This window comes from Osmia lignaria, chromosome 5 (genome assembly GCF_051020975.1).
Source record: "Osmia lignaria lignaria isolate PbOS001 chromosome 5, iyOsmLign1, whole genome shotgun sequence".
Classification (NCBI taxonomy): Eukaryota; Metazoa; Arthropoda; class Insecta; order Hymenoptera; family Megachilidae; genus Osmia; species Osmia lignaria.
This window is the reverse complement of record NC_135036.1, coordinates 10,681,545-10,708,893: the sequence shown is the minus strand read 5'-3', so window position 1 is coordinate 10,708,893 and position 27,349 is coordinate 10,681,545. Positions and strand designations below refer to the sequence as shown.

General features: G+C 33.3%; 7 protein-coding genes across 19 annotated transcripts; 4 read left to right on the top strand and 3 right to left on the bottom strand.

Annotated features, from left to right (window-relative positions):
- Positions 1-254: 254 nt before the first annotated feature.
- On the bottom strand, positions 255-2,489 carry nop5 (nop5 ribonucleoprotein). Its single transcript, XM_034325597.2, has 4 exons — positions 2,309-2,489; positions 2,060-2,136; positions 497-1,974; positions 255-410 (listed from the first exon to the last, which is right to left on the bottom strand). The coding sequence occupies exons 1-4, from the start codon at positions 2,351-2,353 to the stop codon at positions 265-267; spliced, it is 1,746 nt and encodes a 581-aa protein (XP_034181488.2). The 5' UTR covers positions 2,354-2,489; the 3' UTR covers positions 255-264.
- A 1,860-nt stretch (positions 2,490-4,349) lies between these two features.
- adp (WD and tetratricopeptide repeats 1) lies at positions 4,350-8,497 on the top strand. Of its 5 annotated transcripts, none has more exons than XM_034325211.2 (14): positions 4,350-4,419; positions 5,279-5,397; positions 5,591-5,721; positions 5,806-5,917; positions 6,104-6,490; positions 6,568-6,682; positions 6,796-6,975; positions 7,059-7,165; positions 7,227-7,354; positions 7,412-7,492; positions 7,573-7,715; positions 7,787-7,931; positions 8,016-8,208; positions 8,294-8,497. In XM_034325211.2, exons 2-14 carry the CDS (start codon positions 5,332-5,334, stop codon positions 8,495-8,497), a joined length of 1,992 nt encoding a protein of 663 aa, XP_034181102.2. In that variant the 5' UTR covers positions 4,350-4,419; positions 5,279-5,331. The 5 variants fall into 5 exon arrangements, with proteins under 5 accessions (XP_034181102.2, XP_034181105.2, XP_034181101.2 ...); XM_034325214.2 differs by lacking the exon at positions 4,350-4,419 and adding an exon at positions 4,465-4,483; XM_034325210.2 differs by lacking the exon at positions 4,350-4,419 and adding an exon at positions 4,758-5,026.
- A 599-nt stretch (positions 8,498-9,096) lies between these two features.
- On the bottom strand, positions 9,097-10,659 carry BBS5 (Bardet-Biedl syndrome 5 protein). Of its 2 annotated transcripts, none has more exons than XM_034325215.2 (7): positions 10,532-10,659; positions 10,277-10,425; positions 10,153-10,202; positions 9,825-10,088; positions 9,653-9,754; positions 9,388-9,579; positions 9,097-9,303 (listed from the first exon to the last, which is right to left on the bottom strand). In XM_034325215.2, the coding sequence occupies exons 1-7, from the start codon at positions 10,570-10,572 to the stop codon at positions 9,097-9,099; spliced, it is 1,005 nt and encodes a 334-aa protein (XP_034181106.1). In that variant the 5' UTR covers positions 10,573-10,659. The 2 variants fall into 2 exon arrangements, with proteins under 2 accessions (XP_034181106.1, XP_034181111.1); XM_034325220.2 differs by having other exon boundaries at positions 9,128-9,311.
- Positions 10,660-11,632: 973 nt separating this feature from the next.
- Positions 11,633-16,242, top strand: Bdp1 (transcription factor TFIIIB component B'' homolog Bdp1). 5 transcript variants are annotated; one of them, XM_034325406.2, is made up of 7 exons: positions 11,633-12,069; positions 12,205-12,569; positions 13,520-13,973; positions 14,057-14,490; positions 14,580-14,687; positions 14,774-15,457; positions 16,104-16,242. In XM_034325406.2, the coding sequence occupies exons 2-7, from the start codon at positions 12,242-12,244 to the stop codon at positions 16,109-16,111; spliced, it is 2,016 nt and encodes a 671-aa protein (XP_034181297.2). In that variant the 5' UTR covers positions 11,633-12,069; positions 12,205-12,241; the 3' UTR covers positions 16,112-16,242. The 5 variants fall into 5 exon arrangements, with proteins under 5 accessions (XP_034181297.2, XP_034181299.2, XP_034181301.2 ...); XM_034325408.2 differs by lacking the exon at positions 16,104-16,242 and having other exon boundaries at positions 11,633-12,085; positions 14,774-15,620; XM_034325410.2 differs by lacking the exons at positions 11,633-12,069; positions 16,104-16,242 and having other exon boundaries at positions 12,410-12,573; positions 14,774-15,620.
- On the bottom strand, positions 15,863-18,031 carry Secp43 (tRNA Selenocysteine associated protein). 4 transcript variants are annotated; one of them, XM_034325434.2, is made up of 6 exons: positions 17,794-18,030; positions 17,389-17,474; positions 17,056-17,253; positions 16,363-16,685; positions 16,077-16,276; positions 15,863-16,004 (listed from the first exon to the last, which is right to left on the bottom strand). In XM_034325434.2, exons 2-6 carry the CDS (start codon positions 17,428-17,430, stop codon positions 15,880-15,882), a joined length of 888 nt encoding a protein of 295 aa, XP_034181325.1. In that variant the 5' UTR covers positions 17,431-17,474; positions 17,794-18,030; the 3' UTR covers positions 15,863-15,879. The 4 variants fall into 4 exon arrangements, with proteins under 4 accessions (XP_034181325.1, XP_034181326.1, XP_034181327.1 ...); XM_034325435.2 differs by having other exon boundaries at positions 17,056-17,249; XM_034325436.2 differs by lacking the exon at positions 17,389-17,474 and having other exon boundaries at positions 17,794-18,031.
- A 744-nt stretch (positions 18,032-18,775) lies between these two features.
- Rab35 (RAS oncogene family member Rab35) lies at positions 18,776-21,985 on the top strand. Its single transcript, XM_034325440.2, has 4 exons — positions 18,776-18,905; positions 18,986-19,271; positions 19,691-20,115; positions 20,250-21,985. Exons 2-4 carry the CDS (start codon positions 19,220-19,222, stop codon positions 20,376-20,378), a joined length of 606 nt encoding a protein of 201 aa, XP_034181331.1. The 5' UTR covers positions 18,776-18,905; positions 18,986-19,219; the 3' UTR covers positions 20,379-21,985.
- An 862-nt stretch (positions 21,986-22,847) lies between these two features.
- Ppa (F-box and leucine rich repeat protein partner of paired) lies at positions 22,848-25,688 on the top strand. The gene has a single exon (XM_034325414.2). The coding sequence runs from the start codon at positions 24,014-24,016 to the stop codon at positions 25,487-25,489; it is 1,476 nt and encodes a 491-aa protein (XP_034181305.1). The 5' UTR covers positions 22,848-24,013; the 3' UTR covers positions 25,490-25,688.
- Positions 25,689-27,349: the final 1,661 nt, after the last annotated feature.

The following is a 27,349-nucleotide window of genomic DNA, read 5'->3' as shown; positions in this document are numbered from 1 at the left end:
TTCAACTACTTTATTTTTACGGTAGATAAGAAATAACAATTTAATACTTAAAATATTTGTATTCAAATAATACATTTTATAAAATACATAATTACATAATAAAGAAAATATATATTCTATTGATATTAAATGATTAAAATAGAAGATAAAGAATGTTTATAAAGGTGTAAATATGAATAAATCAGTTCATATTCTATTCTTACATGGTGAACCTTAACTTTAGAAATATAATTAATTATATGCATACATATATATTTAATAATCTCATTCATCTTGAGATTTCTTTTTCTTTTTTTTCTTTTTTTCACTTGTGACTTCTTCAGTTTGAAGTACAGTTTCTTGAATTTCTTCAACGTTTACATCTTGTGATTCTTGTTTATTTTTCTTCTTCTTTTTCTTCTTTGTTTGTCCTAAAATAAAGTATTAAGAAAATTTTAGTACATTTTTCAAGACTATCTTGAAAATAGATTCAAGGTATACAAAATAAAAATTTTACCCTCTGATGCTTCAGCTTCTTGTTTTGTTACTGTAGGAAGTTCTACTTTTTCAGCTTCAGTACCACCTGGTTCTGTTACTTCCAATTTTAATTTCTTCTTCTTCTTTTTTGACGTTGGTGTAGTTTCTTCATCAGCTTCTACTTTAACATCTTGTTGAACTACCGATTCTTCTGTACATTCAGTAACTGGCTTTTTCTTCTTTTTCTTAGGTATTTCTTCATCTTGTTTGGTAATTTCTTCAATTAACGGCTTTTTATCATCAATATCAGAGTGTCGTCTTTTTCCAGTGTGAAGTGTTGTATCAGCAGCAGCAGGATATTGTACGTATTCGCTTTTACTATGATATTTCTCAAACTTTGCTTTTGCTTTGCCTGTTCCGCTAATCCTACGAAGATTCCCTTCTTCTAATATCCTCAAACGTGCTTCTAATTTAGCTTTATGTTCAACACCAAGATCAAAATTGTCACCTTCTCCTAATGCATCTACTCTAGTTGCCAACGAAGCTTTCGCTGCCAACATTCTAGACATTTTCCCTTTATTTTTTGCCGAAGATTGTCCAACAAGCTGTGCATGAAAAATTAAACCATATTTTGGAGTATCTTTCTTGGTTTTTAACGCACGGAAAAGAGCTTTTTCTGCGCCAAGTATTTGTACAGTAGATGCTGGATGCTTAGCAAGATTAATTAAAGAACCTGCATGAGAAATCAAACGTGCTCCCACTAATTCTCCAACAAGTACAGTCAAATTTGGTGCCATTGCCATCATTCTTGCTTTAAGGTAATCATATAACTGTGTTCTATATTGAGAAATTTCAATAACTTGGTCAGTTAAATATTGAATATTTAAAATATCATCTTCAGAAATTTCAGTTCCCATAGATATCTCAGCAGCCTCTTTTACTTTCTGCTCTACATCTTCTGGTAATATATCAGATAAATCTGAATTTATGGCATTCTCTCTAGTTCCAATTACTTTTACAGTTTTTACAAATGCTATATTGTCTGTAATGATTTTTCCAAGTTCTGGAAAATGCCAACCATACCATTCACGGCAACGCATAACGTAGTTATTTAATTCTTTGTCTAAGTCATCTAATAGACAAACAGCTTGTATGATCATAGTATCAATTTTATCCGGTGAAAACTTCAATTTATACCTGGAAAGACTATGCGCTAAACCTAATGCCATTGCTGTCATTTCTTTCTTTGGAAGTCCAGCTAACAAGCTGTCGATTTGACTTCTAATACATCTCATTAATTCTTGTATAGCAGTATTGCTTACACAAGACAAACTAAGTTTATCCTTTATAGCATTGCCTAGCTTAGTATCTGCTACAGCTAATTGTTCTTGAAGTTCACTACAATGTTTTTTAAGAATTTTCTTTAATGATTTACAGAGTTTACCTTCCACTGCAGCTGTAGTAGCTGCAAGAGCTTCTGTAGTATCTGCGAACTTTTCAAAGTGTTTTAATTTAACTCTGCAATAAATCAGAAATAAATATAATATATTGTTTAAATAAACGTTCATCGATTTTTAAATTAAAATCAGGAAAGTTTACTTACATTCTACTGGCAGCTTCAGGAGTCTCAAACTCATGATAAAGATTCTCTACTTCTGCTAGTCTCTTTTCATCCAGTACCTGGAAGGAAAAAGTGATATTTTACATTGTATCATTTTTGAATCGAAATAATTTTCATATTTATTGTTTATTATTCATAGTTCATTTAACAAAAAAGAAAAATTATCAGTCTATGAACACGTGCTACGTTCTTTAGGTTATATATTATTAAAAATCTTCCCAAATTGTATACCTTAAATATAGCATATCCCGCTGGAGTTTCGAATAATACCAACATTTTGACTTATTTCTAAAACTGATTACAAATATATTATTAATTTAATAATTGCCGCATTTGGAATAATAAGGGGGAACACGATAAAGTTTAATAACGCATTGGTACAGTGGCGCCATAGACTACAGATGCAAAAAGACTAGACGTTGGGTGGGAAAAGAGGGAATTCTCACAAGCGTCATCTCGGGGCGGTATTTACTTACCTTTACTCGAACCAGTTTTTGTAATCCTCCCTTTTAATAATGTGGAAACATGTCTGTGTGTGAGTGTCATCTACATACATACTAAGCACCCGAGATGGGTACCAATGTGGCAGGTAAATATGTGGAGGGCTCCGGGGTACCAGATGGTCCCAAATGGCCCCAGAGCCCTCCTTTAGCCGCCGTGGGGTTTTAGTCAGTAGGAATCTGACACTCCCCCGCCGCCCTGGCCCAAGGGTCGGTGGGGGGTCTTATGCAAGATTTCCCCACGTTAAAAAAAAAAAAAAAAAATCCTCTACATCTCTACTTTCCTTACATTCCTGCATCCCTTACATCTCTGTATTCCTTACATCTCTGCATCCCTTACATCCCTGCATCCCTCACATCCCTGCATCCCTTACATCCCTGCATCCTTTACATCCCTGCATCCTTTACATCCCTGCATCCCTTACATCTCTGTATCCCTTACATCCCTTCATTCCTTACATCCCAGCATTCCTTACATCCCTGCATGCCTTACATCCCTTCATTCCTTACATCCCTGCATTCTTTACATCCTTTCATTCCTTACATCCCAGCATTCCTTACATCCCTTTATTCCTTACATCCCTTCATTCCTTACATCCCAGCATTCTTTTCATCCCTACATCGAAAATTTCGAAAAAAACAGCGCCCCCTAGCGGCCAAAATGTGAACTAAAATTTCGATGTAGAATCAGCGCCATCTGGTTTCGGAAAAAGGAACTAAACCAGTCACCATTTTTGGCCCTCTGGCGGCCAAAATGTGAACTAAATTTTCGATGCCGAATCAGCGCCATCTGGTTTCGGAAAAAGGAACTAAACCTTGCAGCAATTTTGGCCCTCTGGCGGCCAAAATGTGAACTAAATTTTCGATGCCGAATCAGCGCCACCTGGTTTCGGAAAAAGGAACTAAATTTTGCAACGAGACTTTACTTACCTTTACTTACCTTTACTTACCTTTACTCGAACCAGTAGCCATAAGTATGTTATTTATAATATATTTATTATAAGGGTTGAAAGGATACAAGAGATGCAGGGAGAATTCGGGAGTGTAAGGGATACAGAGATATAAAGGGTACAGAGATGTAAGGGATGCAAAAATGTAAGGGATGCCGAGGTATAAGGAATGCTGGCATATAAGAGATGGAGGAATACAGGGAACGTAGTGACATAAAGGATACAGGGATGTTAAGGATGCAGACATGTAAGGGATGCTGGCATATACGAGATGGAGGAATATAGGGAACGTAGTGATATAAAGGATACAGGGATGTTAAGGATGCAGACATGTAAGAGACATTTTTTCAGGGACAAATAAAAACTAATTACATAACCATTAAGAGTGCTTCATTTGCCCTATCTTGGTTAAGGTTCTTTGTAAAAAATCTACTGCGCATGTCTATCTCTTACGGTTTAGGCAAAGAGGAGTTTAAGACTGCGCAGGGGGTCAAAGTTTTCATGAGATAATAGCTGATCCAGCTAATCACATTATAGCTTCGGGGTCCCTAACAACCCGGATGCCATATTGTCTGTATACAAAGTGTCACCTGTGCTTCGGGTTCCCTAACACCCTAAGCCATCGGCCATTGCACCATCTATATAAAAGCGGCGCAAACTACTTGTTAACTTATCGACTGCCGAAGGGTCGATTATTGACTGTCGGAAGTTCAGTTGATAAGTCGGTAATTTATTGAGCAGTTTCCGCCGCTGTTGTATAGTTGGCGCAGTAGTCGAATTTTGTGGGGCTGTCTGGGACCCCTTAAATCATTACCCCTCGAGAACGAAGGCATGGCCCGTCTTTTTTAGTCACTGCCGCAAGTATGCTCGAGACGTGATTATAAACTATATGGTATGTAAATTATTTGAGAATAAAAGATTAGTATGTCTAAATGTCAACTTCATAAAAATTAATGGTAATAAATAAAAGTCCTTTTCGATAAGTTATTTTATTATGTCAGTGTGTAAGTTATTCTTTACACGCAATAATTTATTTAAAATTAAAAGTCCTGTATATAATTTTTGAGTATTTTTAGTCATTTACTTTGACATACGTCTTTCTTCACACGTTTTCTTTTAATTATAGTTAATTATTTTTGTTTTTGTTTTTTAGAAAGGTATTTGGCGTGTTTAAAATGCTTTACGTGCATATGTTAATTATAAACCTAAAATAATCTCTATGGATTGATTAATTAGTTATTAGATCCGTGGATGGAGTTGTTCTTGTTATGTTCTAAAGATTAATATAATTTTTGAAATTGAAAATTTATTAAATAATAATCTAAATATATAGACTAATACGGCACTTTAGGCATATAACCAGCATATATATGTATATATATTGTGCATAACATGTGAATCCATATACTTATATATGTACAATATATATATCAACCGTAGGATAGAATGTGATAAAGTACAAAAGTTATGTTGAGAGTATTGTGCGAAGAAACAACAGCGTGAGTACGTTGTAATAACGTTACGATGATGTATAAACATGCATTAATTTGTTAATAACTCTGTTTTTTGTATTAACATGTTAATTTTAAATAAACTGTCCTTGTCTCGCGCAAATTATTTTTATATTTTTACGATGAGTGACATTCTCCACATGATGGGTTATTTTTTTATATAATGGTTACATTTGTTTTCTTCATTAAAGAACGTTTGAGAGTGATATGTTTAATAGAAGTATATGTTATGAATTTCAGAGGATATTAAAGTTTTTTAATATAATAAAGGGATTTATAAAAGAAACATAGAAATGCTTCCGAACATACACGAGAAAGATTATAGGGTTGTGGATTTAGTACGTCAACGTGAGATACGGGTATGTTAATAAAAATTTATATATGTATCCATATTACAACTTAACATTGTTTAATATCATCAAATGTTAGTATTACTTTATTATAACATATATTTGTTAATAATATTTTATTTATCTATAAATATGTAAATTATATTGCATCAACTATTAATAGTTTATGAAAATAATAATTTTATTCACATTATTTCTTTAGGACTCAGTGGCGTATAAAGTTTCTCAGAAATTACATGTCACAGAAAATTTAATATCTCGATTAGGACTTGAAAAAGAATTGGTTGGTCATACAGGATGTGTTAATTGTTTAGAATGGAATGAAAGCGGACAGTAAGTATTAGTTATATGATAATAAAAATGTAATACATGGTAAAATAAATAAATAAAATAAAATAAATTTTAATTTACTTATAGAATTCTTGCTTCAGCATCCGATGATATGAATATTATTTTGTGGGATCCATTTCGGTATGAAAAAAAACTGGTACTACGTACACGTCATCAAGGAAATATATTTTCTGTTAAGGTAATGTTACATTTATGTATTAACAAAGGTAATTTAAATATAATTCTAAATATATGATGTATTAGATGTTAAGATTGTAGTTTTAGGAATCATATTCTTAATGTTTTTAAACGGTTTTTTATTAACAGTGAATACAGAGAATAACGTGTTTAATTTCTGAGAATATTTAATTCATTTCTTTTCTAGTTCATGCCAAAATCAAATGATAGAATATTGGTATCAGGTGCAGGGGATGGAAAAGTACGAGTTCGTGATCTCACTATTCTTGAACCCATATTTTGGTGTAATTGTCATATAGGCCGCGTTAAACGAATTGCCACAGCAGCCACTGTACCTTTCCTCTTCTGGAGTGCTGCAGAAGATGGTCTCGTTTTACAATACGATATTCGTGCACCCCATAGTTGCAAAAGCAATGACTGTAATAGTGTATTGGTGAATCTTGTTAATCATATGGGTCGCTATGCAGAAGGCAAGTGTATTGCGGTAAATCCAAAAAAACCTGAATTAATAGCCGTTGGAGCGAATGATGCGTATATAAGAATGTACGACCGTAGAATGATTAAACTTTCTCAGGTAATGTGTTTTTTACAAGTATCAGTTAAATGGCAAAGTACATTTCTTTTAATTGTTTCATAACTTTTGAACGATAGGTGCCTATTATTTCTTCTCAACATAGTGATCTGACAAGAGGAAATACAGGCAGAGCTGGTGAAGGCGATCCAGATGAGAATATACCATTGGGTTGCGCACAGTACTTTATCGCGGGTTCGTTCGTACGATCAGAGATAGCGTACGCGACTCCTTTACCCTTAATTCCTCTTTTGTTACATATTACATGATCACTCTAACAGAGATTGTTAATGTTTGATATTGAGCAGGCCACCTGCATTCACGACAACGTGACAGTAACAGGAATCTCACTACAACATATTTAACATTCAGCGCTGATGGGAATGAGCTACTTGTTAACATGGGCGGTGAACAAATATATTTATTCGACATCAACAATCCAAAAAAGTCGAAAACTTGTTTTGGTTATTCCTCGAATACGTATTTAAGTAATTATTTGTATCACCCTTTCGGTACATTTGTATATAAAATATGTAAGTATAAATGTAATGTAATTACGTTAATATTACAGGAGATTGTGGAAAATGTAGTATAGAAAAAGATAGCGAGAATAGTATAGATTATACTAAAAAGAATGTTAAAGTCCTGCCACCACATGTTGAAGAGTTGAAACGACAAGTATGTTCGCATATTTTACAAAATAACACATGTACCTTATTTCTTATTGTTTTTCTTTCAGGCTAATGAAGGTTTCGAACAACAGAAGTATAGTATGGCAATTAATTTGTACAATAAAGCGATCAGCTTATGTCCTACCGCAGCTGTGCTTTATGCCAACAGAGCTGCAGCATATATGAAACGAACGTGGTAAGTAGAGACGGATAACTTTTTGAGTTTAGAGATGGAACTTAATATTATTTCTAGGGATGGTGATGTATACGCCGCCCTTAAAGATTGTCAGACAACGTTACTCCTTGACCCAGGACACGTAAAAGCTCATTTTAGGTAATTGTAAACATTATGATAATATATATATACATATATTATAAGATGATTGGTACACGTATATACATATAAATTTATAGATTGGCACGGTGTCTTTTTGATTTACATCGATCAACCGAAGCTGATAAAGTAATCAAAGATTTTCAGCAAAAGTTTCCCGAGTATTCATCTAACTCTGCGTGTAAAGCATTAAAAATGGACATAAAAGAAGCTATAGATACTGGTATCTATTTTGGTCAAAGCTAAACAGAGGGTATCTTTTAATTTTTTATCCACATCTTTCGTGTTATTCAGGTAGAGATAACGATACGAATCAAACGATGTTACAAATATCGGAATATGAACAAGAATGGAGACGCAACACTATTGATTATAAAATGAGATTTTGTGGACATTGCAATACTACAACTGATATAAAAGAAGCTAATTTTTTTGGAAAGTAAGTACATGTTTTGAAGATACTTGACATATTAGAATCTTAAGCGTTCGTTCCATTTACAATTATTAATTTTTTTTCTTTAAGCAATGGTCAGTATATCGTGGCAGGATCAGACGATGGTTCTTTCTTTATTTGGGATCGTAATACTACAAATATTGTACGCGTACTAAGAGGAGACGAACGAATTGTAAATTGTCTCCAACCTCATCCATCCACGTGTTTATTAGCTACTAGTGGTATTGATCCAGTAGTTAGATTATGGAGTCCTTTACCCGAGGTATTCGGTGTGATTATTTATCGAAACTAGACAAATTAAAATATATACTTAATTAATTTTACCTTGTTAAAAAAAAAAAATATAGGATGGTACCGTAAACGAAAGAGAAATTCAAAATTTAGAAGATGCCGCATCTGCAAATCAAATTCGTATGAACAGCGATCCATTTGAAGTGATGCTAATGAATATGGGATATCGATTTCCGGTCCAACAGGCTGAATTAAACGAGGATGGTGACGATCATCAGGATCAGTCAATTGTGCAACCGTTGAATTGTAGACCAAGTTAAATTTTAAAAGAGGTTTAAAAAGTGGTACGAATCCGCAACTAAATAACTAAAGACTTATTCAGTGTTATATTGTAGAATATTGATGCTTTAATTGCAATTATCTATTTTTTTATCAATTCCTTATAGGCGTTGACTTTTCCATAAATAAAGTACTAAAAAATATTTGGTAAACTGTTAATAATACAACTGTTGAAGTAAAAGCAAAGTAGCTGTATTAAACAGTTATGGAACATCAGTCGTGAAATTTTTTATATATAAAATAACGAAGTATACTTGGAGAAACAATGCGTTGAAACAATAATAGTTTTGTTAAAACAACTTATTAAATGCAGTTAATATCTTATATAATGTTTATGTACATAGATTTATTATATTTCTATTTCTTTTGTAAATTTATCAACAGAGTCCCTAAAGAAATCGAAGGAAGCAAATTACAAAATTTTGTTTTATTTTTATTAAATAATTAGTTGGAATGAAATATGTAATTATACTTCCATTTTAAAAATTAATCCATTACAAATTAAATTTGTATGTAAATTTATACATATAACAACAAAGTAATCTTTATATAATATTTAAAAATTATTGACGTATGTCAATTAATTTGGGGGTACTAGTTCCCATAAACTTTGCAATGTACTAGTTTCTCTAGGTTCTTCTGTTGCAAGCCCTAAGTAAGTTGAAAAGCTGGGTTTTCTCTGGTTTGATTCTTCTGAAAAGTAGTATCCAAACACGCTTGAAATTTCAATTTGACTATCTTGTATTTCAGATTGTTGTTCTACATTGAAATCTTGTTGTAACGAAGCCTGTAATACTTGATGAATTATTAATTTACAGTGTAATGTATTTATTTATTTAATAAATTTTTTGTAACAGTAGTATAACATTACCTGATGTTCAACTGTATAATCGACACCAAAAATAGGAAATTTTTCGAATGTTTTTAACAACGTTAAAATTTCTTTATGAAGAGAATAAAGCTTCTGAATAGGGTCAACTCGAAATCCTAATATATAGCCTCCACTAGATTCTGTACTTACAATGACTAATGTTGGGCCAAATTTTGAATTTTTTATAGAGATCTGTGAAGAAATAAAAGCTTTTAATTATATTATTCGTAACGCAATTTTAACATTCTACAAAATGTTTACTTACTTTTTCTATTACAAGATAAGGAATTGATATGTTGAATTGATCATTCATGTCAGCAAACCATACTAAACGTATATTTGTTACAATGAAGGTTCCAATATTTCCCTAACAACATAAGTTTTAATTACTAAGTTATTCGTAACAGAAATTATTATAAACAACAGATGGTTTTTACCTGCTCTAATGATAAATTCCAAATATCTTGCAGAGTTAAATGAATTGTTTCTTGTGGTAGTAGGATTAATCGTTTGTCATTGATTATTCCACTTCTTAACTTAATTTCTCGATAAATTTTAGACGAAACGTACGCTCTGTATATACCAATAACAGATGTAAAGTGTCTTGTACTTTTTGAATCTTGATTTATAAATATAAATTCGTATCTGCAGTTTCGGAAAGAAGCTAAGATATGTACAGCTTGCATATATTTTCCATGTAACTATAAAAATTATATTGTTATTCATATAAATAAAAGACACTTGAGTTTATTAAAATATACTAACAGTGTGAATAGTTTTAGAATTCACTGTTATGAAAGTATTATAGCCAATACCTGTGGAAAAATATTTATATAAGAAACTTATGTATCTCATGTGTTTTACAACAATTAAAAATAATAATGCATACTTAGATTAATTCTAGGCAGAAGCAGAGAATGCCATATAATTCTAAGGTTTGTTACTATAAGTCTTCCTCTTTCACCTGCATTCCCTTTTGTATCCTCTATTAAATCTAATTTATCAACAGCAAATTCTCCCAGCTGTAATTGCATTTGCCTAATAAAAACATAAAATTTGTGAATATAAGCTTTGATAATATAATAAAAAATAAAACTTAAATTTAAAAGTTCTAGATTTAAATTAAAAATATTAAAGATATTACACATAAGAAACATCAAATCGAATTTCACTATCTTGCCACATATTTCATAATATTATAACAATAATGTATTTTGACGTTTATTTGATATAAAAATCAATATTGTTATTAGCTACATCTGTGAAAACATAACAGTCAAGATTCGATAAAATAAAAACATATTCATAAAGTCCTTTTTTAATTATTTATTATTCTAAATTGAATACCTTATTATCAACGTTTCAATAATATTAAAAATTCAATTTTTGAAAATTGACACTCTTTACATATCGACATTATGGTATCTGGGGTGTTAGGGACCCCAATGCATCGGTAGCGCTGTCTGCACACCGACTTGGTATCGTCTTGGGGTGTCAGGGACCCCGGAGCGCAGGTGACACTCTTTGCATACCGACATTATGTCATCTGGGGTGTCAGGGACCCCGATGCATCGGTAGCGCTCCCTGTATACCCGCCTGGTATCGTCTTGGGGTTCTAAGGACCCCGAATCCCCGATGATTCTGCATACCGACGATATGGTATCTGGGGTGTCAGAGACCCCAAGTAAGTAGCGAAATATAAGAACGAAAAACGAACAAATCGCGAAACTCACTTGTTCGGAAAAGTGATGGGTTTGAGCGGATCTAGCGAAATATAAGAACGAAAAACGAACAAATCGTGAAACTCACTTGTTCGGAATAGTAATGGGTTTGAGCGGATCTAGCGAAATATAAGAACGAAAAACAAACAAATCGTGAAACTCACTTGTTCAGGGTAGTGATGGGTACGACCTGATCCGAAACTGGGGTGTCTGGGACCCCTAATCATCGTTGACTCTCCCTCTATACCGACATTATGGCATTCGGGGTGTCTGGGACCCCGAAGCATCGTTGACTCTACATACCGACCTACCTCCGGGGTGCCAGAGACCCCTAAGCATCAATTGACTCTACATACCGACCTACCACTTGGGGTGCCAGGGACCCCGGCTGCAGCGCCGCTAGCGCCACCTATCGGGAAATCGTGGAAACTACTTGTCGAGTGGTTTCAGCCGTTTTCGTATAGATGGCGCTAAAATCGAATTGGAAAAATCCTTAATTTATGGCGGTCTTTTTAAAATACAAGTTTGTCAAACGTTTATTTTGATAGTTCTTCGATCCCGTTTTAAAATAATCGCGCTATCAAGTTGAGTAAATTAAAATTACTAGTAATTCGCGCAAGTATTTAAAATATAAAAAGGGTTAAACAGACGGCGACTCCACTCATTGGACAATATGGCGCCCTGGCAAAGTACGCCAAGTTTAACCCAAGTGGTTGAACTTCGTCTTGAAGGACCAAAAATTGTTGGTTAAAAATTATCAAATCTTGTAGTTTTTGATCTGAAAAGACCGAAAATGCAAGTTAAAAGTTTAGGAAACCAATAGTTTGAAAGATACGAGTTACACAAGAAGAAAAATACAACAATGAGTTAGTAGTGATACTCATAACCAAAGCATTAATGTTTAAATATCGAAGAAGATTTATAATAATTAAGAACGTTATAATATCAACTTCAGATACATGTAAGTATTGTAAGTGGTAAGTAAAGTGTACATGATACTTTACTGAAAAATAGATAATTATCTAATAATTTTACTAAATAGCAATCTTTGTCATATTGTTATCATGTAACATGTAAGTTATGAGATTTTTTTCAGTGTAAATACATTAAGGTTGTAAAGTTAATCCAACAAAATGAAGAGAGCACGTATAAAAGCTATGGTTACAGTCCCAGCAAGAAGAAAAACAACACAAGATATACCTAATGAAACCATTGATGTGACTGAAAGTGATGAAAGAGATAAAGATATAACTGAGAACATTCCTGTGGTTTCTCAACAGGCAATAGATAATAGTCTCCAAGAAAACCAAGCACAAGAAGATTTAGTGGTGGAACATACAAAAAATGAATCTTTGCATGCTAATCAAGATAATGAACCTAAAGATAATTTTATACAAAGTTTGGATGAACCAAAGAAAGAGATTATACAGTCATTAGAAATTTCAAATGCAACACAAATTAGTAGGTATAATCAGTTCTCTAGTATATTACCATAATGTGATGTTACGTCGCGCGACGTACAAAATATTTAAAAAAATTAGAGTATTAATTTATTTATTTATCTAATATATATACGGGCATAGCCCTTTACAACAAATGATACATAACGTGAATTGTGTACTTCGCGTCAAGCGATCGTGTCTCAGGGTTCGACCCGCGATCGGTACCCCAAAATGGGAACATCATTTGGCAAATCAGGGTACGAGACCTTTGTAAACGATACTCTGGTATCGATAAAACATTTTATTAACGCTATCCTTTTGTTATTAATTCGTTCGACGCATTCAATGATCGATGTTTTATCCGTTATTCGCGTTTTACGGCTTGCGTGATGAGGGATACGGCAATCTAATTAATTATGGGAGCATTTCGTTCGTATTTTAACGCAAATTCACGTATATTGAATGTTAACATTCTATGAATTTATTGTAGAATATTCCTTGAAACCGCTTGACAGATTTTATTGCAACAATACGTGTTTATTAACCCCGTCGACGTTTTCAAATTCCCAGTGGTTGTCACGCAAACCTCGCTTTTCATTCTCATTCAGATCGTTTCATATCATTCAAATCGGATCACTCTCATGCTTTATTGTACTCATTCTCCCGTGGAAGGACCGGCCGACGCATGCTCTACGGGTATGAGAGGTATTTCGCCTATGAAGTAAAACAAAAATCGCATTTTCTTTGTTCTGTGCGTCGCACTGATTAACCGCTCGGCGAAGGATGTTATGATACCTCTCCTTAACCTTAACGGTTTTGAATTTCTATATATTTCCAATACGTAGTTTCAACGGGCAATTGTCCCAAGGAAGCTTAACTTGTATTAATAGAAATAGATATTAGCCACAGTCGGATTATTAAAAATAATCCGGACGTAACAGTGATTAAAAACATTTTGTAATTTTTTAGCTTCCCCTATAAAATCAACGCAAAATCGTTTGGGTTTCATGAGACCAACTCCTAAACTAGATAGCGGTGGTAGAGTAAGAAGAAATAGTATACAAGGAAGTGGAGCAAGCGCGAGTGAATCTGAAGATGATAGTAGAAGAGCAACTTGTACTCTTGCCAATAATACAAAAAATGATTCACTTCAATCATCACAACCTTCTAAAGATACTGTTGTTAATAACACCAAGAATAACTTAATAAAATCTAAGATGGGTCAGAAGAGACGTATGTTAGTTTCAGAATCTGCAAGAAAATTAGCAGAGGCTAGAAGAGAATTTCATTTGAAACATGAAAATAAAACACCAGATAGAAGCAAACTTACAATGTATGATTTGATATATTACAATCCTGTTACTAATCCTATGAAAAAATCTAAAGAATCAGGAGCAGCACCAAGAAAAGTAATAGAATATCAGTATGTATCTTAAGTGATAATACTTGGGAAATGCTACAGTTTTAATTTGATGTAAACTAAATTATAATAACTTGTTATTACAGGCCTGATGAATGTCAAGAAGAAGAAAATGAGGATGATCCATCATCTGCAATGCCTGTACCTCAAGTGAAAGTTGGACCAAACGGTCAATTAATAATAGATGAACAAAGCCTTGTTATAGAACAAACAGATGCAAAAAAGAGTAGAGAAGTATTGGGAAAAGAAGCTATTGTTGATGATGAAAATAACGGAAGCGGGTTTTATAAAAAGCGTCAAAAGAGTAAAGATTGGCCAAAATGGGAGACCTTAAAATTTTATAAAGCATTAAATACAGTCGGTACAGATTTTTCGTTGATGCAAAGCCTTTTCCCAAATAGAACAAGACAAGAAATGAAAGTAAAATTTAAGAAAGAAGAAAAAGTAAATCGAAATTTAGTTGAAAAAGCACTTGCATATCATCAAGAGTTTGATACTGACATGTTGGAAAAATCATTAGGTAAATGTAAATAATATATTATGTAGTATTTAAAGTACTAAACAGTTCGTTTCTTGATTAATTTAATAAGTTTAATTATTTATCAACAGCTACCTTTGAAGATTCAGCGAAAGAACATCTTAATTTATTCGAAAAACGGAAACAACAAAGATCAAAAGATAAACAGAATATGAAATTTCATAAAAGGCGAAGAATTAGTAAGTATATTTTTTCAAATACATGGTAAATATGTTCAGTTAATGAATACTTTTAATTATTTTAAACTTACAATTCCTATTTTTAGGGATTGTGGCATCCAGTATTGGAGAAATGGATGCATCAGACAATGAAGAAAATTCAGATTGTTCAGATGTAATGCAAAACGCGGAGAATACAAAAGAAAGTGATCCGTGCCAAGAAACTTTAAATAAACGAAATAAAAAGGGATGTAAAAGACTACGGGAGGATAAGTCATCAAGTGAAACAAATGATGATAAAGAAACATTAAGTGTATTTAGTGATGTTGATAGTGATACAGAAATTTATCGTGTGAGACCAACACGATCTGGAAGGATACCGAAAGTAAAAAAACTACAGGGGCCCGATATAAATACACTTGACAGTGAAAGATCTAATAACTGTTCTAATAGTTATGAAATTACAGAGCCATTAGACGATAATACCGAAGTATCAAAAAATTTAACTTCCGATAACGCTAACTTTAATTCAGAAACCCAATATGCTGATTCTATTAAAACAGTCATACCAAGTATTGGTAATGTAGAACCAGGATCTTTAGTAATTCTGTCAAAAGAATCGCCAGAAGAACCTGGTAAAAATGTTTTACAAGTTTACATGGTTAGCTCAAATGTTAATTCTGAAAATCTCGAAGAATCTAATATTACGCCTATAAATTTATCGCCAGAACTACTAGCCACAGTAACAACTAAATTGTCAGACGCGGAATCGGTTGCGGTAAAAACAGAATGTGAGTAACTGATTTAAAAATATTAACAAATATTCAAATTTATATGCGATCAGAACCGTTCTTTTTTTAAGTGCTAACTTATGTTTGTTTTAATATAAAAATGCAACTTAGTTATTAAACTTTATACTAAATCTTTCAGTTAAGATACTTATTTAATAATCATGTTAATTTTTTATAAAGAATAGTGATTTTGTTTAAGTATTCATATACTTTATATACGTGTTTGTACATATTTGTATATTTGTTTAAAGCGAATCAGTGATAATTTTTACTTCAACAATTTGACTACTATGAGAGTTATACTATTTCGATACTAACAAGAATCGATTATATTCTTAGACTGAAATAAAATATTCGCGAAAAAATTAGTGTACGTAGTAGCTATCAGTAAAAATACATAAATACTAAAATATACACAATTTTTAATAGCATAATTCTAAAGTGTCACACGGAATCCATTTTGAACTTTCCAACGCATCCCATAAATTGTAGTCTTGTTCTATTGTTTCTCTATTAAGTTTATCTATATCTATGGGGACTGAATGTTCTGCAAAAAAAAAGATTCATTGTTCGTTTAGAAAACTAAACAATTTAAAAGATTATCTAATTTGTTTTTTACCAATCAATTCTAATTCATCTTCTTCAGGTTTCTGATCTGATACATAACTGTTATACCCATCTGATGTGGGTTCGCTTTCATAATAACCTTGTTGCCATGCGCTATAACTATTCCAGTATGATGATGTATCATAGTAATTATACGCATCCGAATTCATATTTGATGGTGTATATTCGGATGACGACTGCGGAGGTGTAGATCTACAAAGTAGAAAATATCAATTAATAAACTTAGATAATAATTTGTGATCCTCATAAACATTAAAATATACATATTTATATTATACCCTGCTATTTTATTCCAAGGTCTTGGAACAGCATTACAAATTTTTAATGATTTCGTTCCCAATCCTCTGTATCCATTCATAGTGACTAAACTATTTTTCTGTTCTTCCTCATTAGCAAATCTAACAAAACCATATCCTTTACTAAATCCAGAACTGTCTAAAATTACTTTTGCCGTTCTAATCGAATTATATTTGGCAGCAAACGCTCTGTATAAAGAATAGTCGTCTACATCTGTTGATAAATCTCCAACCCATATACTAAATTCTCTTTCTGCTGCTGGCTTTCCCGTCGTACTGGCATGATTTAATCGAAATCTTACAGCCTGGAACATGCAAATAAGAACTGAAAAACGTCACGTAACTGATTGCATATGGCGTTCTACTCGTGCAATTGTCATAGTGATCGACGCATTTGTTTCGGAATTCTTCTGTTTTATGTAAATTGTGAAATTTTATTAACTTGACAAAGTAACAACTAAATAGAATAATAAATTTATAACGCAGTTAATATATATATTTGATTGCAACGAATAATATTCCATTAGCAAAATACGAGACATCTCGTCACTCACAGTAAATTAACAAATAAATACATTCTATATTTTAGTGTAAATATACAGAAATATAGTATAATATAAATACAAAACAATATAAATTTTCAAATAAAATATTTAAAGCTTTACAAATCCTTACTGGATTAGAACCAGGAATCACTTTCCCATTTAATTTGTGCATAGCATCAAGAGCCATTTCATCGGTTGGAAAATGAACAAAACAATAACCTGCTGGTTCACCCGTATAACGATTTCTCATTACTTTCACTGTTTGAGGTTGTTCTCCCATTTTATGAAAAGCATTCATTATAAAACTTTCTGTCATATATGGTTCTAGCTGAAACAAAATATATGCTTTATTTTAATTACAAAATATAAGGAGCTTATATCATCCTTTTCGTAATAATTTTCTGTATATTGTAATGATAGTTTTATATTATATTCTTATACACAATTAATAATCTTTACTTACACCACCCATCCATAACTGGCACAATACCATTGGTCCTGACATTATCTTATTTATGATTATTCAAAATTAATAAATTACTTAAAACTCTGTAATAAAATATGAAGTATAGTAATATGAAATTGTAATACTTAAATAGCAATTATTTCATTTGTTTATATTCTTAAAAGAATATATATTCATCAAAATGATTTTTTTACATATACTTGATGCAGTTCACATAATCAAATAGCTTAAAATTTAATAGGTTAATATAAGATAGGTTATGATCATCATTCAAGTAATTGTATAAAATACATTCATTTATGTACAAATGCTTATTATATTAGGTTTAATTTAATCCACGCTTATTTAAAATCCTGAATTCTAAAACTGTTACAAATTTAAATAGAAATGTTATGAACTTACTTCTTTTGGTTATCTTTATTTTAATAACAATTTCCGTTTGGTAACTTGTATTCTTATACTGTAACTACTGTTTGAACTATATTTGTTCATAATAATCGTATCATCTTTCATTAATTCTTGTAAGTATAGTTGCAATTTATTAGCTCATTATTTGTAACCACAAAACAGCTTCGCACATATTATAAACAGGGATGCATGGAGTTAACAGCCGGAAGATCAGTCGATAAATTGGCAAGTAATTTGCGTCGTTTTCCACTAGAGAGCGCCACGTGCTGGAGAATTAATCGGTAACTTGTTGAGTAGTTTCCGCCGTTTTCGTATAGATGGCGCAATAGTCGAGTTGTTACCGACTTACCGACAATTAGTTTTTAAAAATAATTAATTTTGCAATTAGCAAGCACTACAACTTTTGCCAAATGAAGGTTTCATAACGAAGCCTTTGAATGTCGTCAAACCCTTCATGGAGAGCTATATAAACTAATACAACGTAGGAACGATTATTGAATTTTCAATGCGCACGATGTAATTTTTAAGGCGATATCTCATGATAATCACAGACACATACATTCGTACATATATTTTTACATACTTAAAACATTACATTAAATATTGTCTATGCGAAAGAATATATTCTGTGAACAAATAAATGCCCAGCATTTTATTCACCTTTAGAAACTCCTTTACCATTTATTATTATCTATTTCCTTGATTTAAATTAGTATTATATATAAATAAATTTACATTGTAGTTTCTTTATGTTAAGTATGCATACTAGACTTTCCACATCACGTGGAATATATGAAGCATCGGTTTGATGTAAAATAACGAAGTAGGGAATGAAATACCTACTTATTCTTGATTGTGTAAACTGGGAGAAAATACTTATTTTCATATATGTCTAGTGTTTTATTCCATTAGTTATCTGTAATAATGTATTACCATATGTTATTCGATTAAACTGAAATGAGAAAGCTTAATTTTTAAATTTATTCTATGAAATAATCAATATTTTGAACAATTACATTTTTTAAAGATCCATCCCTTTTTGACTAATGGCCTTTATCAGAAACGTACAAATAATTATTATTATATGAAAGTACACAGTCTATAAAGTAAATGAAACTGTCCAATTATTACGAATTGGTAGGAAACAGCTACCATGGTTAACGAACATAATTTTTTTTCTCTGTAGTGATAATGAATTGTGATATCGCGGCAAATAAACATGGCGCTTATTTGATACCGAAGCCTTTTACTTCGGACAAGCCGCAAGCCTTGTCGCAATTTGCACCAAGTCAGATATTCCATTTTTTGCATTTGTTCTCGGATAATTCAAATAATTTGCGATACAGTGAATGTATCGACTATATTTCGAACTGTTTTCGAGAGGAAACGTTTGATAAACTTGCACATCATACATGTCAAAATGGCCCGGGAATATGATCATTTATTTAAGCTTCTAATAATAGGAGATAGTGGTGAGTATCTAAATTTTTATCTTATCGAATGTATGGAACAGTCAAGATATATATAATTATGTGTATAATTATGTACAACAAAAAGATAGAATTTTTGTAAAAAGATATTAATATGTCATTTAGGTTTTAAACAACAACAGACAATACAAATTTAACATAACTGGAGTTAATAGAAAGTGGTCTTTTGAATGACATCAATGAAAACTATAAATCTTTTTACAACTATCTATAGCTTTTCCATTATGAAAAACATAATGAAAATGTCAAGTTTACAAGTTTTTTCTTTCAGTCCAAGTTTAAAATTTCTATACAGTATTTATAATTATATTATATAAAATACTTTTTATATACCTTGACATTTATTTTGTTTGCATATATCTGGATTATAGGGATCATTTTTGTTTCATTTGTTGTTTAAGGTGTAGGCAAAAGTTCACTGCTCCTACGATTTGCTGACAATACTTTTAATGGCAGTTATATAACAACGATAGGAGTGGATTTTAAGATACAAACAGTGGATGTAGATGGTGAGAGAGTAAAGCTGCAAATTTGGGATACAGCTGGGCAAGAAAGATTTCGGACAATAACTTCAACTTACTACAGGGGAACACACGGTGTTATAGTTGTTTATGATGTGACCAGTGGTGATTCCTTTGCTAATGTTAAAAGATGGTTACACGAAATTGAACAAAATTGTGATGTGGTCAACAGGGTACTTGTAGGAAATAAGAATGATTCACCTAACGAAAAGGTGGTATTAACAGAAGATGCGCAAAGATTTGCTAATCAAATGGGAATTCAGTTATTTGAAACTTCTGCTAAAGACAACATTAATGTTCAAGAAGTGAGTAATTTTTTTTTATGGTAATAGGTTTAAAAAGTATTGTAATACTCACAATCAGTTAGGAGTATCTACCATTAATCACTACTGCCTCTATTTTATTTATTCTAATTTTTGTATTAATTTTTTCTGTTTAGATGTTTATGGCTATAACACGGCAAGTATTAAGAACTAAAAAAGAAAGGAAGGAACGGCAAGCTATACAAACCAGTGAAACAGTCAATCTGAGAAAAAGCACAAAACAGCATAAAAAGAGATGTTGTTAACAGGATTGTACAAGCATGTAATCTGTTCTTAATATCATTTAATACAGTAACAGAGATAAAGGTGAAAAAGGAAACAGAGAGCATGCACTAGCCACAAAATGGTCACATAATGTAACAATGATGTTTTTTAAAGCTATTGAGTTTTGTATCTAAATTATAACATCGAAGATTGTATTCTCATAGACATATACTTTGATGCTAGTAACGTTCAATATACATAGGATGCAAATGTTATAAGTGTGTAGTGTTCATTTAGTGAGAGTATCTTTGTAAGCAGCACACTTTTTAACATGCTGCATATTCTGATGTGGCGTTACAAATATAAAGGCCTATTTATATTGTACAACTTGCAAACAATAAGCACAAGAAAGAAAAAGACATGAAATTATATAGCTGCTTCTTGTTCATATTTTGCATCGCATACGATTATTTCTAAAGAAAAATGGTATAAAGCAAAAGATGAAAAAAAAAAAAAACATATACATTGTACAAAGCTTAATCGAAATTTTTTCAACAAAAGGAAAATAAAAATATTACATGCGTGAGACTTTGATGATTATGGATAAATTTTTCTTAATGAGTTACCATAATATGAGTCCAATATTGTTAATACATTAACATTTAATATTTAACAAAACGAAGGCGATCAATATTATCAGCAGGTTGAGATAATTCTTAGCATATTTTAATGTGCAAGGTTCCTGCAGTTTGATGACGCTTTTTAACTGGCTTTAAAAGAAACATTAAATTAAATCGAGCAGCGAAAAGTGTTTACGGTATGACAGAGGCAAGCTTTGTAATTGGCACAAAAACGATTACATTGCATTAATATAAGCATTGTCAATTTAACTTAAGTAAAGCTGTTGCTTTTTTATTGTATTACTAGTAAAATAACGAACAGTATGAAATTGAGATATTTTATAATTAGTAGATTTGTTTTTTAGTACGAATATATGTGTACTATAATAGTTTTGTAAAATTGAAACGTATGTGGAAATTGTAACGTTTACGATATGGTTTAACTTATGATATATTTTTATAATAAAATTATGACATAATTTGTTACTTAGAAACATTTGATTACCAATAATATTGAGAATATGAAATCATTGAAAGGTACTAGTGTTTTTATAATGTAACAATTCAGAGGTGAAAAATTACTAGCAATTGAGATAAAAAGCTTTGTAACACAGGAAAGACGAACACATGAATATGTAATAATTTATCATGTTTGGTGATAAATATAATGTGGTTAACATAACTATATATAATAATACAATAAATGTCTTTTTCCATCTGTGATAATAGTTAGGATATCTATCCAGCTGCCGCTGTAATACCGTCAGGAACAACACCCAATGAATTATTGTAATTGATGTTGTATTTTTTGGTCAGAATAACATATCTTTTGAACGAGACAATGAAGCGGCATCCTATAATGTGTAAATATTCTACTTGCCAGTTTTAGTGGCATGTCACAAGTATTTCAATCAAGCATATTCAATATTGTTTACTGTTATACAGTTATAACATTGTAATATGAATTATTATATACTTTTAAGATATAAATAAATAGAACTTTACGCGTACACATACATATTTCATATTTCTTTTAAGTTACTTGTTACCTATTCTCCTTTTACTTTCCAATTTTAATCGAATTATTTCATATTTTACATGTTATAATTATAGCTAACAGTTTATTAATTAACTGAATCTTTTTATATTTAAACGATAGTTTCATAATAAAATGAATAAATGATTTTTGTATGGATGCTTGATACATATTTTTTAGTACTTTGCAACTTTATTTTTCATGTTTTACTTTAACCGATTAACGATGAAGTAGAATATAAATTTAAGATTTTCATGTGCTACAAACGTATGTATGTATGGATTTATTTCAAATAAAACATTACCATACCGCAAGACCAAATGCCTTCTTTTTTGTTTCTTAAAGAAACTATATTTTATGTTATATGACATCGATCGATACGAACTTGTAGAGCAGTAATACTATAATTTGAATGATTAAAATTTACATGCGTAATGTGCATTACATAGAAAGATACACGTAAGTGTTTTTAAGAGTTCAAGAGGGATTATTTTTTTCTTGAATGGTCTTTTATCGAGAATATAACTGGCAGTGTTAAAAGGTATGTAAGAAAATTGTAATGAACGAGAAGAAAAGATGAAGAAGAGATCGATGAATTTAAATGGATATGGATAAAAGAAGTAAAAAATGAAACAGGAGAAAATTGAAGGAACAGTGGTAATCGCAACGTGGTTCGGAGTATACAATGCCGTACCCCCACCTCTCAACGAAAACTTAAAAATGCCGCCGCAGCGCAACCCGAATCGATATTCGCCGACATAGTCACGTGACATGAACTCGAGCGTTGTCAACCAATCGGTGATCCGCTAGGACGAAGTTTACTTTGCCTGTGTTACAGAACGACGACACGACATCTGACTTTAGGCAAATGGAACAACAGTTTGCGACTGGCAGCGCACCGGTCCACGTTTTGGCGATGTGTCGTTTCGAAGCCAGTTGCTCGAGTGATTCCATGACACATTTAACCGTTGAGAGGGTGAATACGAGGAAGATAACACGATACACACGCATGGAAAAGGTACAAGTTGGTGCTTGACACAATTTGTCCGTTTTTGGTCGTTCGTCTTCGAAGAACGTTGCGCGTGCGAGTATCCGTTTATATATTCGTATCGCGTCTGAAAAGAAGTGATTAGTGTGGTAGAGAGGAACGGTAGCAGAGAAGAAATTGATTTCAGTGTGCGAGAGAAAGATCAAGATAGTGAGAGAAAGAGGTGGGGCAACAAATAGCGGAGAAAAAGAAAAAAGTATACTACATAACCTACAGAACGAACACACAAAGCACACACGCGCGCATGTGCGCGCGTGTGTGTATGTACTGTACTGTAGATGAATACATACACGTATTTATGCATATATAGAAAGAGAAGAAGAAGAGAAGGGCGGTGTGAGGGAGGTTGAAGGTGGTCGCGTGGGGGAGAGAGCGAGGAAGTGAGCAAGTGAGTGAGCGAGTAAGAGGTACACAGAGAACGAAGCCAAGAGTGACAGAGAAAGCTACACACGCGTATTGGAAGAAGGGAAATAGGAATTAAAAAAGATACGCTAGTGTGTTACATGTGCGACACGATGTTTCGTGAGTGGTAAGACCCGCGTGGGATTAAAAGTCGCGAAACAAAACAATCCATAAACTTTCTCTTTTTCGTTTGGTTGCTCGCAAATCGATCATCGATGATACATTTTATCAAAACCATCGACGCGCACGATGCAGAAACAAGTTGAACGAGAAATATTCGATTCGAATTAACATTCGTACGGTGGAGTATACTGTACACCAGTATTAAGTTCGCTTTGAATAACAAAGAAAAAAAAGGTGAAAAAGTAACGGCAACAAAAGAAGAAGAAGAAGAAGAAGAAGAAGAAGAAGAAGGATTATAATAAAAAGAAGAGAAAAGAAGAGAGGAGGACAAGTAGATGGAGAAAGAAGGGAATACAAAGTAACGTGAAGAGCAAAGAAGAAGAAGAAGAAGAAGAAGAGGAGAAGAGGTTTTTAAGAAACGCGTGTTGTATATGCGTGCGTGCATGCATGCGTGTGTGTGTGTACATATATTCAGGCAATATGGAGGAAAGTCAGCTGTTGATGACGGAACTTCCGGCATTAACGCCAAGCCGCGGTACAACGTTGCTTCATCGTTCGGGACACTATTATCAATTGCACCAGCCGCACCTAGCGATTCCAACGTCTCAAAGTCAAGCGATCCTTTATAATTCGAGTAATACGCCGCATTATACAAGCGGTGCAACGAGCGTGCCGGCGTACGCTCAAGGCGGCATTTCGTCGAGGCAACAACCTCAAGTGGCTCGCGGTGCTGTCACAGCGAGCACCCACATTTCTTCCCTCTATCCCGAAATATTGGCGTTAATTTTTAGTTACCTCGAGGTCAGGGACAAAGGACGGGCGGCACAAGTGTGCACCGCGTGGAGGGACGCGGCGTATTACCGGTCCGTCTGGCGTGGGGTCGAGGCGAGGTTACATTTAAGAAAGCAAGCGCCGGCGTTGTTTGCCAGTCTCGTGAGAAGAGGAGTGAAAAGGGTTCAGGTGTTATCCCTGCGACGTGGTCTCGGCGACGTTCTAAAAGGTGTGCCAAACTTGGAAGCGTTAAATCTTTCCGGTTGCTACAACATTACCGACGCGGGTTTGATCAACGCTTTTTGCCAGGAGTACTCGACCCTAACGGAACTGAATTTATCATTGTGCAAACAAGTATCGGACATTTCACTCGGTAGGATAGTGCAGTATTTAAAGAATCTCGAACATTTAGAGCTCGGCGGTTGCTGCAATATAACTAATAACGGACTCTTGTGTATAGCGTGGAATTTGAAAAAATTAAAGAGACTCGACTTACGGAGCTGTTGGCAGGTATCTGATTTGGGTATCGCCCATTTAGCCGGTGTCAATAGGGAAGCAGCCGGTGGTAACTTCGCGTTGGAACATTTAAGCCTTCAGGACTGTCAACGACTTAGCGACGAGGCACTCAGGCACATATCCATCGGTCTCGCCACCCTCAAGTCTATCAATCTTTCCTTTTGCGTATGCATCACCGATTCAGGCGTCAAACACTTGGCCAAGATGTCCAGTCTACGAGAATTGAATCTTCGTTCTTGCGACAATATCTCGGACATCGGTATGGCTTATCTCGCGGAAGGTGGCAGCAGGATATCCTCGTTGGACGTTTCGTTCTGCGACAAAATCGGTGATCAAGCCCTCGTCCACATCTCCCAAGGACTGTTCAATTTGAAATCCCTCTCGTTGTCCGCGTGTCAGATCAGCGACGAGGGTATATGCAAGATCGCCAAAACGTTACACGATTTGGAAACGTTGAATATCGGTCAGTGCAGCAGATTAACGGACAAAGGATTGTACTCGATCGCCGAGAGTATGAAGCATTTGAAATGCATCGATCTTTACGGATGCACCAGGATAAGTACCAACGGTTTGGAAAGGATCATGAAGTTGCCGCAGCTGAGTACGTTGAATCTTGGTCTTTGGCACGTGCGGTGATGGCTTTTTTAAACGAAACAAAATATTAAGAAACGGTGTATTACAACACAGCATATTTGCGTCCCTACTATACTCTCGTACGTACGAATGACGAAGGTGTTCCCTCGGTGCCTGCGGAACTTCGCCGGATACATAACCATGCCGATCGATCATTTATTTCTTTTCTTTTTCTATTTTTTTTTTTTTTTTTTTTTTCTATCACCTAATATACCTCTCTCACTTTTCGCATTTTTATAAAAATCATCAAGGCCAGCAACGAAACGCCCTCCTTTCATTCGCTTTTTAACCGCGATGCGATCACCGTTCTAACCGACGTTCCTTCGATTTTTCCTCTACATCCTAAATGATCTTTATAATTACGCATCTTTACATCTTTCCAACGGAATAGCTTCGTTCATTGTCCACACTCCGTGTCGGGGAATAATTTCGAGTAATAACGAATTTCTTCTGTTAACGATCAAAGTAGGACTCGCCCGATGTGTTTGTGCTTTCTTTATGCTTCTTCCAAGCGCAAATAGGCAGAACAGAAGGCGTGTGTGTACGTCGAGCCGCTGTTTCTTTACTCGTTTGTAACAACTGTGCTCTTGTACACGCGATATTCCGTTGTAAATCTTTATCTTTAGTCAGTATCGCGACCGATTTAGCCAAAGTATCGTTTACAAGTATATAATTGTGCATGAGACAATTGGTTGAAAAACATTTTGATAACCCCTTGCTGGCCTGTGACTGGATCACTTGTAGACCGATTTTAGTCATTTTTATCACGTAAGAATGTGAATTTTTATTTACAATTGATGAAAGATTTTATTTTTAATTAAAATGTCATAGGCTTACAAGGGTTAATGAGAGTTACGTGTTAATTTTATGTTTTTCTATTTTGGTTATCTAACCTTTCTGTTCTTATTATAATTATATACTTCATTTTCGATTGATCTCTATATTATACGAACACCCTGTTAAGTTTAATGTAGAAGAAACATAAGGATCTTATAAGAAAAATAGTCTCACGTTTCTGTTTCTTTCTTTTTTCTCATTCATGTGCCTTTTACGAGAGCATTGGATTTGTTGCTTGATCAAAGAACCAATTTTCTTTCACCACTTTCAGAATTATTAGGTTGGTGTCTATGAAATGTCATTATTTCAATTAAGTTCTCACATTTCAGGGGAAGGTAGATGTTTTTAATTGAAATAGGAAAAATTATTAGAGAACGTGTTATATTTGTGTTATAAAACATCAAATATAATAATGTTATAAGGTTACTTTTCGGTTTAAGTTCGAAACAAAATGGCGAGACGAAAGTAATAAATATAATACGATTGCAATTTCTCTATAATTAAGAATTACCATAGAGTTTTCATAGTATTCGGTGTGTTAATTAACGCTTGGAATCTAATATCGTATGTGGATCACCGAAATTCCGTGGAATTTGTACCATGAACCCCTACGGTAGATCACCATAGCAACATTTAGGTTATTACACCAGAAAGTTGAATTTTTTCGAGAACTACATTTTATATCCACCAACCTAATATCTCGTAAGTTAATACCAAAGAAAATACGAAGGTTAGAACAAGAGAATCGTGTCTAGTTCGTTTGTTCTTAACATTATTAACTTTTGCAATACCGGGGGGCGATACCTAGTGTCCGCCATTACTGTCTCAAGAATCCCCGCGAAAACAGGTACATATTTAAAAATCTGTAATTTTCAGAATTTATAAAACTGTTTATATTCCACTTTTAGATATTGGTATTGCAATAGTTAATTAATTATTTCGATGTGAGATTCCTTGTAGACAGAAAGGATCGTTATTGTTTGTTGGTTAGCAAAAATCGTTGTTCTTTTTTTCTCCTTGATGAAG

Coding starts and splice junctions, on each gene's coding strand:
- BBS5 (XM_034325215.2), bottom strand. CDS start 10,572: ATGTGGCAAGATAGTGAAATTCGATTTGATGTTTCTTATGT. Junction 10,426..10,531: donor CGATTTGATGTTTCTTATGT/GTAATATCTTTA, acceptor TGTTTTTATTAG/GCAAATGCAATTACAGCTGG. Junction 9,755..9,824: donor GGAATTTATCATTAGAGCAG/GTAAAAACCATC, acceptor TTATGTTGTTAG/GGAAATATTGGAACCTTCAT.
- nop5 (XM_034325597.2), bottom strand. CDS start 2,353: ATGTTGGTATTATTCGAAACTCCAGCGGGATATGCTATATTTAAG. Junction 1,975..2,059: donor CCTGAAGCTGCCAGTAGAAT/GTAAGTAAACTT, acceptor GATTTATTGCAG/AGTTAAATTAAAACACTTTG. Junction 411..496: donor AGAAGCTGAAGCATCAGAGG/GTAAAATTTTTA, acceptor ACTTTATTTTAG/GACAAACAAAGAAGAAAAAG.
- Bdp1 (XM_034325406.2), top strand. CDS start 12,242: ATGAAGAGAGCACGTATAAAAGCTATGGTTACAGTCCCAGCAAGAAGA. Junction 12,570..13,519: donor TTCAAATGCAACACAAATTA/GTAGGTATAATC, acceptor GTAATTTTTTAG/CTTCCCCTATAAAATCAACG. Junction 13,974..14,056: donor AGAAAAGTAATAGAATATCA/GTATGTATCTTA, acceptor TTGTTATTACAG/GCCTGATGAATGTCAAGAAG.
- Secp43 (XM_034325434.2), bottom strand. CDS start 17,430: ATGTCAGGACCAATGGTATTGTGCCAGTTATGGATGGGTGGT. Junction 16,686..17,055: donor TGATTCCTGGTTCTAATCCA/GTAAGGATTTGT, acceptor TGCATGTTCCAG/GCTGTAAGATTTCGATTAAA. Junction 16,005..16,076: donor AGATGAATTAGAATTGATTG/GTAAAAAACAAA, acceptor TTTTTTTTGCAG/AACATTCAGTCCCCATAGAT.
- Ppa (XM_034325414.2), top strand. CDS start 24,014: ATGCGTGTGTGTGTGTACATATATTCAGGCAATATGGAGGAAAGTCAG.
- Rab35 (XM_034325440.2), top strand. CDS start 19,220: ATGGCCCGGGAATATGATCATTTATTTAAGCTTCTAATAATAGGAGAT. Junction 19,272..19,690: donor TCTAATAATAGGAGATAGTG/GTGAGTATCTAA, acceptor TTGTTGTTTAAG/GTGTAGGCAAAAGTTCACTG. Junction 20,116..20,249: donor ACAACATTAATGTTCAAGAA/GTGAGTAATTTT, acceptor TTTTCTGTTTAG/ATGTTTATGGCTATAACACG.
- adp (XM_034325211.2), top strand. CDS start 5,332: ATGCTTCCGAACATACACGAGAAAGATTATAGGGTTGTGGATTTAGTA. Junction 6,976..7,058: donor TTCCTCGAATACGTATTTAA/GTAATTATTTGT, acceptor TTAATATTACAG/GAGATTGTGGAAAATGTAGT. Junction 7,493..7,572: donor CACGTAAAAGCTCATTTTAG/GTAATTGTAAAC, acceptor ATAAATTTATAG/ATTGGCACGGTGTCTTTTTG.